Source organism: Dromiciops gliroides, chromosome 4, assembly GCF_019393635.1.
Source record: "Dromiciops gliroides isolate mDroGli1 chromosome 4, mDroGli1.pri, whole genome shotgun sequence".
In the NCBI taxonomy this organism is placed as follows: domain Eukaryota; kingdom Metazoa; phylum Chordata; class Mammalia; order Microbiotheria; family Microbiotheriidae; genus Dromiciops; species Dromiciops gliroides.
Window position 1 is genome coordinate 197194735 of NC_057864.1, and position 15489 is coordinate 197210223.

The following is a 15489-nucleotide window of genomic DNA, read 5'->3' on the forward strand; positions in this document are numbered from 1 at the left end:
CTGAGTTCATATCTGGCCTCAGACCCTCACTAGCTATGACCCTGGGCAGCTCACTTAACCCTGTTTGCCTCAGTTTCCTCAACTGTAAAAATGAGCTGGAGAAGGAAATGGCCAATCACCCTAGCATCTTTGCCAAGAAAATTCCAAATGGGGTCATAAAGAGTCAGATTCAACTGAAAATGACTGAACAACAAAAACACAATGGGCGATAATGTGGAGGGGAAGTGTCTAGTTAAGTTTATCTTGATGGGTCTTCTGGGAAGTGTGTAGTTCCAGGGTGTGGCCACAGAAGCAGGGATGCAGCTAGGTGGCACAGTGGATAAAGTGCTGGGCCTGGAGTGAGGAAGACACCATCCTGAATTCAAAACTGGCCTCAGGTACTTACTAGCTGTGAGTTCCTGGGTAAGTCACTTTACCCTGTTTGCCTCAGTTTCTTCATCTGTAAAATAAGCTAGAGAAGAAAATGGCAAATCACTCCTGATTCCTGGCCAAGAATACCCCAAATGGGGCCTGGACAGCAAGGGGAAGCAGGAGTTGGGTTTTTTCCCATACACATAACCACCCACTCAGAGTAATAGCCACTCCCAAGGCTGAGTGGATTCCCGGTGACTAGAATCTAGGGATTCAGGCAGCTGCCTTCTACCTTCATCGCCCAGAAAAACAGCAGAGCTGGGGGTTACCCCAAACAGTATTGTCCTCTGGAGGCGGTTCAGCAATCCCACTCGTATATCTGACCTGGTTAGTTTTCACTGCAGTGATCCAGTCTTTTCTCACACAAAAGGGACTCTCCCTTGCACCCAAGGGGAAAGAAAAGTACGTGGGAGGAGGCACGGGGCTTGGTTTCTTAGTTCCAAAAGGGCCCAACCCCTTCATTTTACAGACGAGGGCACAGCAGGGTGAGTGATTTAACTCGGGTCCTACAGGCTGTACACACATTAGAGATGAGGTTTGGACAAGGTCCATTGGCCGCGGAGGTAACATTTGCTCCACCACACCGTACTTTGGTGCCTCTTTATTAGGTATCTGGCTATCCACAGAAGTCTCAAGAAACAAAACTGAAAGGGGAAAGTAGCTTGTGAAATGTGTGTGGGAGGAGTCACATTTTCTACTCCATTTAGATAGGGGTTGCCCCTCATGTAAATACCTCTGAGGAAACTCACAGGTGACAAAGAAGTTGTGGCAGGGGAAAATACTTCAATGACCTCCAGGCTCAGAAATTGAAACAGGGAAGACCTCACCTACCTGGCTTACGTTTTTCACAGCTGCCTTTAACAGAGGCCCCTCTGTCATTTTCCAGCAAGCTTCCCCTTACCCAGAATTTTGCTTCAAGGGTTGATTTCATTTTAGAGGCAGTTTAGGGTGATGCCGTACACAGGGTGCTAGACCTGGAGTTAGTAAGACCTGAGTACAAATCTCATTGCTTAGCAGCTGTGTGACCCTGGGCAGGTCACTTAACTTGTCTGCCTCAGTTTCCTCATCTGTAAAATGGGGATAATAGCACCTACCTCCCTGGGCTGTGTCCTGAGGATAAAATGAGATTTGCAAAGCACCCTGCAAACCTTAAAGCGTTAGACAAAGGCTAGTGTTGTTCTGCCTATTTTAGCTCTCTGCGGACTTTTAAACAGAAGCTTCTGGAGATCCAGGGATTAAGTTTTGCTCATTTCAAATTCCTGTCAACACTTAGCATAGAGTGCCTCAGCAGAATTGGGTTTAAACAGGCTAAAAAGTTCTACCAATGAGATTCCAGAGGGAGGGAGGGGAAGAACAGGAGTTACGGAGAAGTAGAAGACACAATATGCTTGTCTAGAGCAGTTCTTCCTCAGCTCTCTAGACCCTGTGTGTATATGGTAGCTACCTGGTACAGTGGATAGAGTGCTGGACCTGGAGTCAAGACTCGTCTTCCTTCAAATTTGGCCTGAAATAATACTAGCTTTGTGAGCCTGGATAAGTCCTTTAACCCTGTTTGCCTCAGTTTCCTCATCTGTAAAATGAGCTGGAGAAGGAAATGGCAAAACCATTCCAGTATATTCACAAAGAAAACCCCAAATGAGGTCACAGTTGGACATGACTGAAAATGACATGTATGCATGTATGATCTCTCTTCTGGGGCTCTGCACTGTGAACTCTATTAAGAACATTTAATTGGCTCAATACTAAAACTCTGACCCAATCAAGCCAGGACTCCTTGGAGGTCCTCATACATGACCATCCATCTCCAGTCCCCCATGCCTGGAACATCTTCCCTCCTCAGCTCCACCTTTCAGAAAAATGGGAGTCTCAAAGCTCGGCTCAGGAACTGTCTCTTTCCTTAAGGCCCTTCCTTGATCTTTCCCGTCCCACCCCTACCAAATCAACCAGTATTTACTTTGCATCTGGCACGAAGGAGATGCTTAACAAATGTTCGTCAACTGCTTTATTAAGCCACTCCACATCCACCTTACCAACTGAGGACTTGTCTCTTCTTTAGGAAACATAGGTTCCAATCGGTCAGCTCCCCATAGGTATCCCTAAGGACAACAGGGGCTCTCAAAGAGAATTCAGTGAGCGGAATTGACTCATTCTAAGATGGCTTTTGTTAATACCAGGTCCTCCCGTGCTCACTGATATACACAGCCGCCCCACCCCCCCCGCCCCGCCCCATTCCCTTCTTAGGGGAGCCCTGTCTTAACTTGTGCACGTTATTCCTGGGATACTGGGCTGGGGAGGGCTTTAAATAAGCCTTGACTTTACCGATGAAACTCCCAGAAAAGCCTGGCTAGCCCCTAGGAGAAAGATGCCACTTCAATTTGACGGTACCAGAGCTAGATGGCAGGGAAAGTTGGGGTGGGACCTTGGGCAGGTACGGGAAGAGGAAGCATCTAACCAAGGAACTAGGCCTTTATAGTAAGAGCACATGACTTCTTCAAGTCTATCTCCCCCGCCCAGCACTCAGTCTGACCAGGAGCTTGCCCTCCCCTCCCCCTTGAGCCTAAAGACTATAATCTGAAGGGACAAAGAGCAAGACGGGACAGGTGGGGAAGAGCAGGATAAACAGTTAAGGCTTCAACCTTGATTTCATCCCACCCCCTTCACCTACTAACCACAGAGGAAAAAATATCCATTAGGTCACTTAATTAAGGGGAAAGGGGGTAACAAAGAAGCTAGATGAGTAACTGTGTGACCCCAACAAGTCCCTTCTCAGCTCTGCAAACCCATGACTCAGGATCCCTCACTTTTCCCAACCCAACTCCTCCTCCTGATTCAACTCAGCCCCTTCCAGCCCCACCCCGGTGTCTGAGGACACCGGAGCGCGGGCAGGTTTACCTATAAATAGGAAAGAGCAGTACCACAAGACACGGGAGGTTAGAAAATTCATTTTTTAAAAAAATTTTAAATTAATTAAAAAAACCTCAACCTGGCACGAGCAAGATTCTGATTTGGGAACTAAACCAAAAGTCCTTGGTTGCAAACTCGTCCTGTCCAGCTCGACTGAGCGTGCCACCCCCACCACTTGTGGCTCAGGCAGAGAGGCTAAGGTCCTCCCCAACCCCATCCCTCCTGTACAACACAGTACAGGGCCCCAGCCCGGGAAGGGGGAGGAGAGAAATCTTATCGGGAGGTGGGCTGCTCCACCCCTCTCCACCCCACCAGGGTGGAGACCCTGGGAGAGGCAGCAGTAAGAGCAGCACTGCCTCCAGGGTCTAAGCAGCAGTGATTGGGGGGGAGGGGAGATGGAGATGGATCCAGTCTGAGGTCAGAGGAACCAACAGTGGGAGCTGGGATCAGCACTTCGGAGTCCGGATTGAGAGGGTACACAAAGTCCTCATTGCCCCTCAAATCCATTTCTCTGTTGTCGCTATTCCTGGGGAGTCCCGAGGAGAGAGCTGGGCTTCTTCTGTGGCCGCTGTCACCATCCAGGTTCACAGCCTCAGCAATGCAGAGAATGGGGGTGCACTCCTTCAACCTATCCTCCACTGTCACAGCTGTTCTAGTTATTGGCAACACCCCAACACCGCCCCCCCCCCCCCCCGCCCCAGGTCACCAGAGATCTGTTATGAGCCAAGCACTCCACTCTGGGCCAAGTGAAGTGGGGGAGAGGGGCCAAAAGAAGCGTTCTCCATCTTCCCCCTTCTCTCTCCAAGGCTGGCTCCATTCTCCTATACATTAGATATATCTGCATATTTATATATATTATAGTTATATATTAAAAAGAGAAAAGACCAGTTATTGACTTTCCTGAAGAGAAATCCCCCCCTGAAGGCCTCGGGTGGCTCAGGAAGTTAAAAAAAATTATAAAATTTTCCAGTGCAATCTTCAGGAAACAGCCCACCCCATCCCGCCCCCCTTTCCTTAACCTGTCCTTCTCTGCACCCACCCCTACCCCAAGCACTTGTAAGCCCCTGCACCCCAAGCCCGGGCCCCAGCGGCACAAAGTCTTATCTCTGCCCATCCATGGCAGCCACAGCTTTCTGCTGGGAGCCCCCCTGTTGTGCCCCAGGATGGTGGAGATGGTGGAGGCTGTGAGCAGTAGGGGACGAAGGGGGGATCCAGGCTGCCTGATGGCTGGGCGGAGAAGAGGCCCAGAAGGGGCTGAAGTTTGCAGGTGGGGAGCAAGCCATGGCCGTCATGGGACCGTTAGCGCTCTGCAGGGTCTCCGAGGCCCGCAGCTTGGAGAACATAGCCAAGGCGTCCGGGAAATTGGGTGGCGTAGCAGGCGTGTTGCTAGGTGTGCACATCTGTAGAAAGAAAAAAAAAAATAGGGTGTCCAGGCAGTTCCTACCCCAGAGTGCTCTGCAAACACCTCCCCCTTCTCCCCACATATCTGGGGCCTTGTGCTTCTAAGAGTTAGCTCAAAGCTTTCCCAGATCATCTTCCCAACCCTGGATCACTCCCTGCCCTCCAGGACTCATAAGATGATTTCACCAGAATTCCAGCAGCGCTACTTTGGAAGGAATTATTTTCACCTGATGCCCTGTGGGTATTTCACCCATTTCACAGGTGAGAAAATGGAGGCCCCAGGAGGTGATTCAGGGACTTCCCAAGGTCCCATCTGACTTGACTGTACCACACCATCTCAATGTTCCTTAATCCATCTTCTCCTTTGCTGAATTCCCTGTCTCTGCTTGGGAAGGATCCCAGGAGTAAGTGACTGACCAATTCAGGCAAAACCAGAACAAGCCATTGTCAGATGCACGTAAGGAAAACACCATGTGGAAACCTCGAACCCGGTGTCAGGCCCAGGTTGCTGTTTGCTAGCTAGCTGTGAGTCTCTGGACAGGTTAATAAGCTCACCTCTCTAGGTCTTACCCTCCACAATCACAGATATCTCAATGTTGAAAGAACCTTTAACATCTGGCCTCAGATTGGTTCTGAAGGAATTAGGAGGTGCCTGGCACCCAGGAGGGGAGGAGGGAACAGGAATGGTTACCTGGGATGGGGGGGTGGCCAGGGTTGTCAAGGAACAAGAAAACTGGCTCTTCCATTCCTATGGTGTTTTTAGTTACAAAGGGCTTTCATAACCATTCTTATTACATCCTCATAATGATCCCACGCGGTATAGAAATTAAATCCCCATTTTACAGAAAAAGAAAATTGAGGCTGGGGGGGGTTAATTGACTTTGCCCTAGAGTCACGGAACTACCTGAATGTAGAATAGTTAAGTAGGAGGGGACTCCTGTCTTCTGACTCAATCTCTTTCTATTACCCTGAATTCAGTGGGGTTTAGTGGAGAGAATGCTAGATTTCAACTCCAGGGACCTGGGTTCAAATTTTGCTCCAGTTACTTACTACCTGTGACCTTGTGCAAGTCACTTAACTCCAGAGGAGGTTTAGATTAGACCCAAAGGTCCCCTTCTAGCTCCAAGTCTATGAGTATGTGATCCAGGAAAAAGTCAAACAATCACACTCTAGATGGCTCCCAGCCCAAGGGCTCTTTTTTATCTCTGCCAGACACCAAATATCCTAAATGAGCTGTTTCAGGGCCCCCGGGGGTCTTCTGGCCCTTTCCTGGGGCCAGAAAAAGGTTCCACAAAGGGAATGAGGGAGCAAAGAGGAGAAACCCTGCCAGGCAGATGCAATTTGGGTACATTAGCAGCTCCTATCTTTTCTCCTGGAGCCATAGATCATTCAGTCTCCTCATTTTAGCCATAGCAATGGTCCCTCCCTAGAACTCAGTCCAGGAAGGTAGGGGAGGGGGAAAGAACATGGTTCTAGGAATCTATGCCTGATTTAGCTTTTCATAGTTCCCCAGCTAACCTCTAGCTGGAGCCTAAGTGGAGTAGGGCCTGGCCTGAGAATAATTTTCCCCTCCCCTTTCCAGAGACCTCTGAAAGTGCTATTTAGTGCAAAGAAAGCTGAATTTGGAGGGGAAAGATCTGGGTTCGAATGCTGACTCTGCTACTTGTGTGACAGGGAGCAGTCACTGAACTTCTCTGAGACTCAGTTTCCTCAACTGTATAAATAAGGAGAGTTGGGACTCAAAGATCTCAGAGGTTCCTTCCATCTCTAAATCTATGATCTGAAGAACACTCTCCCCAACAGGAGAGGAAGCAGCATCCCTGGGATTTCAAACTGCACCCCTACTTGCATACCCTACCCAGATGAAGGCACATCGCTGGCCTCCCCAACCCAGTACCTCTCCTCCCACCCCCACTGATCAACTCACAAGGACCAACTTCACCAACAGCAAGAAATAATGAACTGGGGGAGGAATGGGAGGGCCAGTGAATCCTTTCAACAAGCATCAAACTGAGCCTTTCAGTTCAACAAAGTCATCCCAGTCTGGCTCCTTCAGAAGCAATCTGGTTTAAAAGCTATTTCTACAAATCCCCTATCCACTGAAGCACCGTGGTCCCTGCATTCAATCACTCACTCCATCAATGGGCAGCCTATCCAGCACTGGGCCCAGAGTCAGGAAAACCCGAGTTCAAATCTGGCCGTAGACTCTTACTGTGTGACCCTGGGCAAGTCACTTCACCACTATTTGCCTCAGTTTCTTCAACTGTAAAATGGGGATGAGAGTACCTACCTCCCAGAGTTGTTGTGAGGATCAAATAAGATAATAATTATACCTATATATGCTTATTCCCTTATTCCCCGACTTGGAGCGTCAGTCTCCTTATCTGCAATGAGGGAGTTGAACCGGGTGAGATGATCGCTGCTAGTTCTGACAGTCTGAGAAACAGGAGAAATAACAGGAGGACTCTATATTTACATAGTTTATATATTAACTGCAATTATCTTAATTTGTCCACTCACTATCCTTCTGACATAGTAACAGCAGGTGACATTTAATGCAGTCCTTTAAGGTTTGCAAAGTACTTTACAGGAATGATTTTCACCTGATGCTCACAAAAGGCAGCCCACTGCACAAGTGAGAAAATGGAGGCTCCAGAGGTTCAGCTGCACCATACCATCTCAGTGTTCCTCAAGCCATCTTCTCTTTGCCTGAATTCCTCCTCTTTGCTCACATACCCTCTTTACTTTTCTTCTCTCTCTGACTATTAAAGCCATCCTTCAATGGCTCAACTCATGAATCCTTCCCTGCCTACTGCCAACCTAGTGAATTTCCTCTCCTCTGAAGTCTTGCAGCATTTATTTATACTAATGGCTCTCCAACCTTTTGGTCTCAGGACTCCTAATTACTGTGGACTAGATCTATCAATATTTGCCTTATCAGAAATTAAAATGTGTTAGTATTATGAAAAAATGTCAAGTGACCATTATGTGCTAGGTACCGGAAATATAAAAATGAAAAGCACAGTCTTTACCCTCAAAGAGCCTGCAGTTTAATATGGGGCAAGGAGATATAATACATGCAAAGAAATATATCACAACATAAACTGTGATAAGACAAAGGATAGATTCTCTAGATAAAATGCCAAAGAAAACTTCAGGAAGGACAGACATTTTTCAGATGGAGTAATCAAGGAAGACTGCCTAGAGGAAGGGGCATTTGAGATGGGCCTTGACTGAAAGATGATTTTCCCCACACAGAGAGATGTGAAGGGGGTATGTTTTACACAAAGGAAGCAGAGGGCAGCAGGATACAACTGGGAAACAGCTGGTAGTCCATTGTGCCTGAAATAGGTGAAGGAAAACAAGACTGGAAGGGTGGGTCACAGGAGGAAGGCTGAGGAGTTTCCATTTTATCCCACTGGCCAGCAGTTTCCCAAATGGGTTGGGAGGTACAAAGGACACTCCACTGGGAAGTGGGAAGATATCAAGACTTATACATGTTCTTTTTTTTTTTTTCACTTAAAAACAAAAGTAAGCTTAGCTAACATTGGCTATATTAGATAGACTCTGGGAATATTCTTATTCACTATGGGCAGAAGGGGAAATGTACCGAGCAGAGAGCTCAAGATGGAGCTCAAGCTAAGATGGCCATCATTCAACATGCTTGGCTAATTGGATTTTACAGATCTCAACTAGTTTGAACTAAACTAACCAGCCCAAAATGGACAAGCGATAGAACAAAGTATAGTCCTCTGAAGAAACCTCAGGATGAATGAATACTAGTAACGTGACCAGGAGAGAATAAGAAAGTGACCAAGATGACTGTTCTCCTACTAGGAGCTCTACCATAACCCAAGCTACAGGGTAAAAACAGGGCTCTAATTAGACCTGACAAATTGGCCCAAAACATTTTAGAAACTTTCAAGAGCATCTGAAATACAGATTTCCATCCACCATCATTAACAAAGAACCTCATCTTAAATAAATATCTTACCTTGAGATATTAGCTAATGATAGTATCAAGCCATCACTTATAGCCAGACACTACACTCTTGGAAAACTTAGAAATTCTCAAATGCATTTTAAAAATTCTCCTAAACAGGAGTGTTGGTGGGTTTTGAATCCATTTATCAAAAATATATTAAAATCTTAACTAACACCTGTGATTAGTGTGTAAGAACAAATGATTGGTGTCAGAAGATGGAATTATACTAGTTGAATTTCTTTTTTTCTTTTTTTTTGGCTGGGCAATGAGGGTTAAGTGACTTGCCCATGGTCACACAGTTAGTAAGTGTCAAGTGTCTGAAGCCAAATTTGAATTCAGGTCCTCCTGAATCCAGGGCTAGTGCTTTAACCACTGAGCCACCTAGCTGTCCCTACTAGTTGAATTTCAACAAAACCTTTTTGTCATGACTGGTGGATGGAACTGAAAAATGAATATTGTGATTCAGCAGGCTCAACCAATGAAGTACTTCCATTTGGACCCAGTCAACTTTCTATCATTTCAAGACATGAAATCATTAAAAATCATTATCAGAAGAAAGTGAATTTCAATCAAGACCTTTAAACTGCTATATCACACAGGCTAAGACCAACATTTAAAAAAATAAAGTATTTTCTATCACATCAATAATTTTGAGCAGGAGCAAAAAAAGGTTTTGTGTACTGTGTTATTTTATAAAGACCTGAGTTCAAATCTGTCCTCAGACACGTACTAGCTGTGTGACCCTGTTTATCTCAGTTTCCTCATCTGTAAAATGAGCTGAAGGAAATAGCAAACCACTTTAATATCTTTGCCATAAAAACCCCAAATAAGGTCACAAAGAGTTGTACACAACTGAAAAAATCATTTTTACTGACCACAACCTAAAGCCCAAGGTCAAAGGGATATTAAATAGCAGCACTGGCTTTGAACTCCAGGTCTTCTGGCTCGAAATCTAGCACTTTCCCCATTGTCAACATTGTTCTGGTGGTGTCTCATCTCTTCTACCACTAGACTTAAAATGGTTAGGGATCTCTTGGGACTCACTTCATGTATTTGGTTTTTATTTCCTCAACATTTTAAAACTCCGAGGACAAGGAATTAGCCTCGCCCTCCTTTACATCAGCTTGTTGGATGAGATCTCCCAAAATGTGCATCAGTCTCTGGATTTGCATAGTCTGTCCCTTTGTTGGGATCACCCTATGCCTCCTTTCAAAAGCCACGTTTTGTGACCCACCCCTCTGCTATCATTGCACTCCTTCCTCGAAGTTTACTGCATATACTTAACTGTGTAACTGTCTATCCCCCCCCTCTCCCCAAGTAGAGTACAAACTGATTGAAGGCAGGGGGTGTTAGAACAATGCCATGCACAAATGGCATTAATCAAATGGATTAGCCAGAGGAGTCCCCCAAAGCAGCACAAGGTTATGTATGTAATTGGAACTGCCAAGAAGGGTGACCACTTCTCATTTATGGTGACTGGCACCTAGGAGGATTCATTTCATCTAAAACTTGGTATCCCCTAATGTTAGCACACCCTAGGCTTATAATGTTCACTAAATTGAAATCAGCCACCTGACTGATAAGAGCTTTTATAGGGGATCTTATGTATATTATTTCAATGATTTTTGCCTGAAGGGAAAACTTGGAAAATGTTATTTACAATGCCAAAGGGTACAGTCACTAAGCAAGGGGTCAAGCTCTCAGTCTGTCCTATCTTACCTCATGGGACAAGAAATCTGGCTGCTAACAGAGGCACAGACCTGCCCTCCTCCCCTTCCCTAATTAGGACACTACCCCCTCTCTAGATGGGTGCACAGTAGGATTAAAAATGTACCTGGGGCTGCTGTGGCAAGATGTGGGTTCCACCGAGGTGAATAAGACTAGCTAGCATTTAAATGGGGGATTTCCGCTTTGCACGTTTATCTCATTTGATCCTTGCAGCAATGCAGAGAAGTTATTATTAGTCCCATTAGTAAGGAAACTGAGGCCAAGAGTCTAATAGTGACTGATGGCCAGTACAGATGGGTCAGAGGTGAGATCTGAATTCCTGTCTTTCTGGCTGAGGCCAGCTGAACATTCATCATTACCACCTAGCTGCCTTAGACAATGTTTAGGAGAGAGAAGGGCAAGATAAAAACAGGAACAGGTCAATTTACAGTTCCTTTCTGAAGACACACCTCCCTTGTTTGATTCCAGCACACTTGCTGTACTGACAAGGCCATGTAAGGAGTCTCAGAATGGACACACGGGGAGACTGAATCAAAGAGGAAGGAGTTCTCAGACCCATTCTTGCTGGGCTCTAGCTTGGCGGTGGGGGAGGGGAAAAGAATGCAATGCTATCTTTTCCTGAGGACCCCACCAAAGATTACAGGGAACAACAGTAAACACCAAAGTGGTGTTTCTTTGAAATGGGTCAAGAGGGGAAAGGCAGGTCCCCAGGCTAGGGAGGGTACTGGTGAGGAAGGAGGCAGATTAATTCCATCTTCCAGATGCCAGCATTTTTAATTTTCAGATTACAAAAGAAACAACTACACTGAAATATAGCTATCAAAATAGTTTTTTAGGGGGCGGCTAGGTGGCACAGTGGATAAAGCACCGGCCCTGGATTCAGGAGGACCTGAGTTCAAATCCGGCCTCAGACACTTGACACTAGCTGTGTGACCCTGGGCAAGTCACTTAACCCCCCATGGCCCCACAAAACCAACCAACCAAACAAAATATATTTTTTTAAAGCATGTTCATGGATCCCCGCTTAAGAATCCATCCATCTCTTTTAAAGGAAACTTTCAGAAGGATTTTTGAGTTCACAATGGGCAAAATTAAAGGGATGGAGGCAGGAACTTCTTAGGAGCTTGGGATGACTGGAACATTATCCACTTCCCCTTAGCTCCCCAATCTCTCCACCATGTGGGGCCTATCTGAAGGTTTCTCCTAGAAGGCAAGCAGACAGGCTCAACAGACTGTTCTGCTAATTTAAACACCCAACACCTGGTCTGTAAACCTGGGGTAGGTGTTGCTGTCAGCAGCTTGTCCATTTTATTCTGAATTACTGTTATTATTATTTTTTAAAAGTCTCAGCACTTGTAAGAGAGAAGGGCTTCCATTTTGTGAAGTACAACTTAAAGAAATTGCCCTATTTCTTCTCTATGACTAGATGGAATAGGAGAGCAAAGCAGATTAAGGAGATTGAATACAAAGTATTTCTTTCAGCAAACAATTTTGTACAATGCAGGGGGAAGGGAAGGCCAAGGACGAAGGTACTTGTCAAAAACTTACTCCAGGAGCTGGTCAGAGTAGATATTCAGAATAATATTTGACGAGGTGGGGTCACTAGGGCATTCCCAACAACCTACACCCCCCCACACACTCTCTCTCTCTCTCTCCCTTCCTTACCTCCCCAGCTAATAGGTAACTAGCTAGAAAAACAAGGATAGGTATTTGGTGCTGGAACTGTATAACAACCAAGCAAGGCTCCAGAGAAAGAATGAAAAAAATGTACCTCCTTCCTTTCACCACACAAGGGGTGGACTATGGGTGTAGAATGTTGCATATGCTATCATACAAGGACAACATGTGTTTGGTTATGCTAAATTATTTTCTCTCTCAGAAGTCTGTTTTAGGAGAAGGCTCACTAGGAAAGGGAGAGCTGATCAAAGGGAGTACACAATGAAATGAATATGATGTAAAAATGGAGAGGTATCAATAAAAAACAAAGGCAGTCAAGTCAGACTTTGAAGGAATTTTTCTGTCTGGATAGGGTAGAGGTATCCCTTAACCAAGAAAACAAAGGGGTCTAGGATGAGGCAGGGGCTCAAGAGGGAAGCTTTAGGGGATGTTATCCTGGGTCCATTATAAATGCTAACAGCCACTGTTGCAGAGAGGAAAAATTAAGTGAGATTCTATACCTCTTACCCCAACCAGAGTCCAACCTGCTGTTTTCAACACTAACAGGGCTGGGTGAGAGGGACCCACACACACTGAAGGATGTCACTCAATTTTCCCAATTAAGACAAATGTTTCCCCTTCCTTCTATGCCCACTAGCTCTTGCCTAAGGGTCAGAAGAGTGGATTATTCTAACCACCACCCCTTTCCTTCTCCGACTGTTCACCGCTTCCCCCAGAGCAGCTTCAACAAGAGACTGGGAGGCTCAGGTCTCTTCCACTTTCAGCAACCCTCAACCCTCCATTATCTCCAACTTCTTGCACCCCTCTGTCCTCCCTCCCCAGAGTCCTAGCCAAGGGGAGGGGGGGGGAAGGAATCATGCCCTAGGTCATGGTCAAGCGGCTCAGGGTCCAGGGTCACAAAGTTTGCTCTGGGCCTGTCTGAGCAGCTCTTTCCTGGAAGACATTTTGGCTTTGTTTACATTTGCAGGCGCGGCGCTCGCTCCAAGGCAACATGGCTGTCACTGGCCTCGCTGGCTGACAGCGAGCCCCCAACCTTCAGCCCTGCTGGCACCACCTGCACCCGGGCCTGAATGAAGCCCCCACCAAGTGGCTGTCTGCTTGGGGGTGGGGGGGTAGGGAGGGGAGGCTCTGGCTCTTCCCGCCACACCAGGGGCCCCACTTCCGCACTGGAGGGCTTGCATAAGTCTAAGATCTTGGGGGATGGGGAGGAGGCGTAGGATTAGGTCTCTCAACCACCCAACCTTCCCACCCCTCACAATAACTTACCATCTGGTGGTGATGGCCGCTGGGAATGTTTGATTCTTGGAAAAAGGCGCTCAGGGCGGTCTGTGGGCAAACAGAGTGTGGCAGTTAGCCAAGTCGGGGTGGGAGGGGAGTAGACCCCCAACAGAAGCTCCCGGCCGGCCGGGATTCCCACCACTCCCTCTGCACCGCGGCCCCAGCCTAAATCTAAAGTCGGTTATCAGGTTAGTATATGACTCCAACAATGCCCCTCGCTCCCCTCCCCAATCCCGGCCTTGCAAGGCCAAGCTAGGGCAGTCCACCCCCACCCCCCTTTTCTTCCTATCCCCAAATCACCCTACCCATCCTGCACCGAGCCCGGTGTCACTCGAGCTAAAAGTCGCCGCCGGTTCCCACGTGGAGAAACAAGCAGCAGGGCCACGGGGGGAGCGAAGGAGGGGGGAGAATCTAGACACTTCCGCACCCCCCATCCCCCAAGCATCTCCCTTACAACCACTTTCCCCTGGACCACTCCCCCTACCACCAGGAGAGGAACCACGTCCCTTTACTGCCGCCGCCACCAGCCACCCCCTTCAGGAAAAGAGAGGCCCCAGCTCCCAGTGAGCTCCATGAGCCACCGCGATCCTCGGATGGCCACAGGCTCTCTTTCCTCAGGCCCTGACATCCACAGCCCACCCCTCCCCCGTCACCTCGAAGCGGAAGGAGAAGGAGGGGGGTAGAAATTCACGCGCCCTTCTTTCCCTGGGGCCTGAGAACTCCTGGGTCAGTACCCCCCCTCAGGCGAATAAGTTTGGGGGGGAGACGAAGGGGGAAGAGAGAGGGGTAGGGGTGTGTGTGTATGTGTCTGTGTGCGCTGAACTCGCCGCTACCCACTCGTGGCCTGGTCTGGCCCCGTGGGTTATTTAAAGACACACACAAACACACACAATTCTTGGATTGGGTCTGGCAGGGATAGAAATAGAAGAGGCAGCGGCGGCGTGCTGGGGAGGAGGGTGCCCGCCCGAGGCATAACGGGAAGCTCAAGCCAAGCCCCAGGCGCCCGCCCGTCCGTCCGTCCGTCCGTCCGTCCGTCCTCCCGGGGGCTGGAAAAGCACGCACGCACCTCGAACTGCCAGTGGGCCGCCTGCAGCATCTGCTTCGCCTGGTCGGCCGCGCAGCCCGCGGCCAGCACGAACTGGTTGATCATGACCTGGTGCCTGAGCTCTTCCATATTCACCGACATAGCGAGAAGAAGCGAAGCCGGCACAGGCTGCCCAGCGGAGAAGAAGAGAGTCCGACGTCCGAGAGGGCTAAGGGAAGCGGCGGGGCGCCTAACGCAGCTGGCTTCTTCCTCTCTCCGGCCTGTGTGCCCGCCTGCCTCCTGCGCCTCCTCTTCTTCTTCCCAGCCCCCAGCAATCGTCGCCTGAGCTCCCTCCCCTCCCTCTAGTCCAAGCAGCCTGCTTCTGTCGGCCTCGACCGGACGAATGTTGTGGTTCGCCCGCTCTCCCTCCTCCCGGGGATAACACCACAAACAACAGCGAGGGGCGGGGCCTGGGAGTGTCCCAACGTTCGAGGCCTCGCGTTCCTCGGCCGCTGATTGGACGACACGCCTCTCCGCCAGAGCCCCGAAGCCTGTATGGACGTTCGATTCGAATCCCCTAGTCTCTGAGGCTGTTACTGTTGCTCTTTTTTTTTTTTTCTTGCCCCTCCCCGTCCCTCCCGGCCTAGTCCATTGGAGGAGGCTTGAGCTGTCGGGCTCCGCAGGTATTGGCTGTTCGCTGTGTTTTGGCTTCTGGGGCCCGTGGTTGGCTGCAGCCTGGCAGTTGGGGAGGAACCGCCGGTGCTGATTGGCCATTCGTGCTCCTGTTTGAACTCAACTTGAAAACCTTGAGTGTTTGCTGATTGGCTGAGGCCCCTCTGTTTTCTGTTGTAGGAATGGGGCTGGTGTAGCCAAGTTCATTCATTACTTCATTGAAACTGAACATGCTCAGCTGGAAAAGCAAGCCTGAGTGGGTTTGACTCATTTCCTCTCAAAGATGTGGTCATCTCAAGAAACAGAATTATCAAAATAGAAAACAGACAGAGTTGTTGCAGCTGCTCAAATCACAGTCAACTTTCAGACTCCACTTTTTTTCTCTTTGAAAAATTTTAGAACTTTGATC

The 15489-nt window shown here is 48.1% G+C and overlaps 1 protein-coding gene across 2 annotated transcripts; it reads right to left on the reverse strand.

Moving 5' to 3' along the window:
* Positions 1 to 2632: 2632 nt before the first annotated feature.
* Positions 2633 to 14953, reverse strand: UBALD2 (UBA like domain containing 2). 2 transcript variants are annotated; one of them, XM_043962620.1, is made up of 3 exons: positions 14451 to 14953; positions 13373 to 13432; positions 2633 to 4715 (listed from the first exon to the last, which is right to left on the reverse strand). In XM_043962620.1, exons 1-3 carry the CDS (start codon positions 14568 to 14570, stop codon positions 4416 to 4418), a joined length of 480 nt encoding a protein of 159 aa, XP_043818555.1. In that variant the 5' UTR covers positions 14571 to 14953; the 3' UTR covers positions 2633 to 4415. The 2 variants fall into 2 exon arrangements, with proteins under 2 accessions (XP_043818555.1, XP_043818554.1); XM_043962619.1 differs by lacking the exon at positions 14451 to 14953 and adding an exon at positions 13690 to 14019.
* Between the last annotated feature and the right edge of the window lie 536 nt (positions 14954 to 15489).

Excerpts from the sequence above, each read along its gene's own strand:
- UBALD2 (XM_043962619.1), bottom strand. The coding sequence starts at position 13,818 with ATGGGGGGTGCGGAAGTGTCTAGATTCTCCCCCCTCCTTCGCTCCCCC. Across the intron at positions 13,433-13,689 it reads CCGGGCTCGGTGCAGGATGG|ACCGCCCTGAGCGCCTTTTT; the intron begins GTAGGGTGATTT and ends GTTTGCCCACAG. Across the intron at positions 4,716-13,372 it reads GCGGCCATCACCACCAGATG|ATGTGCACACCTAGCAACAC; the intron begins GTAAGTTATTGT and ends TTCTTTCTACAG.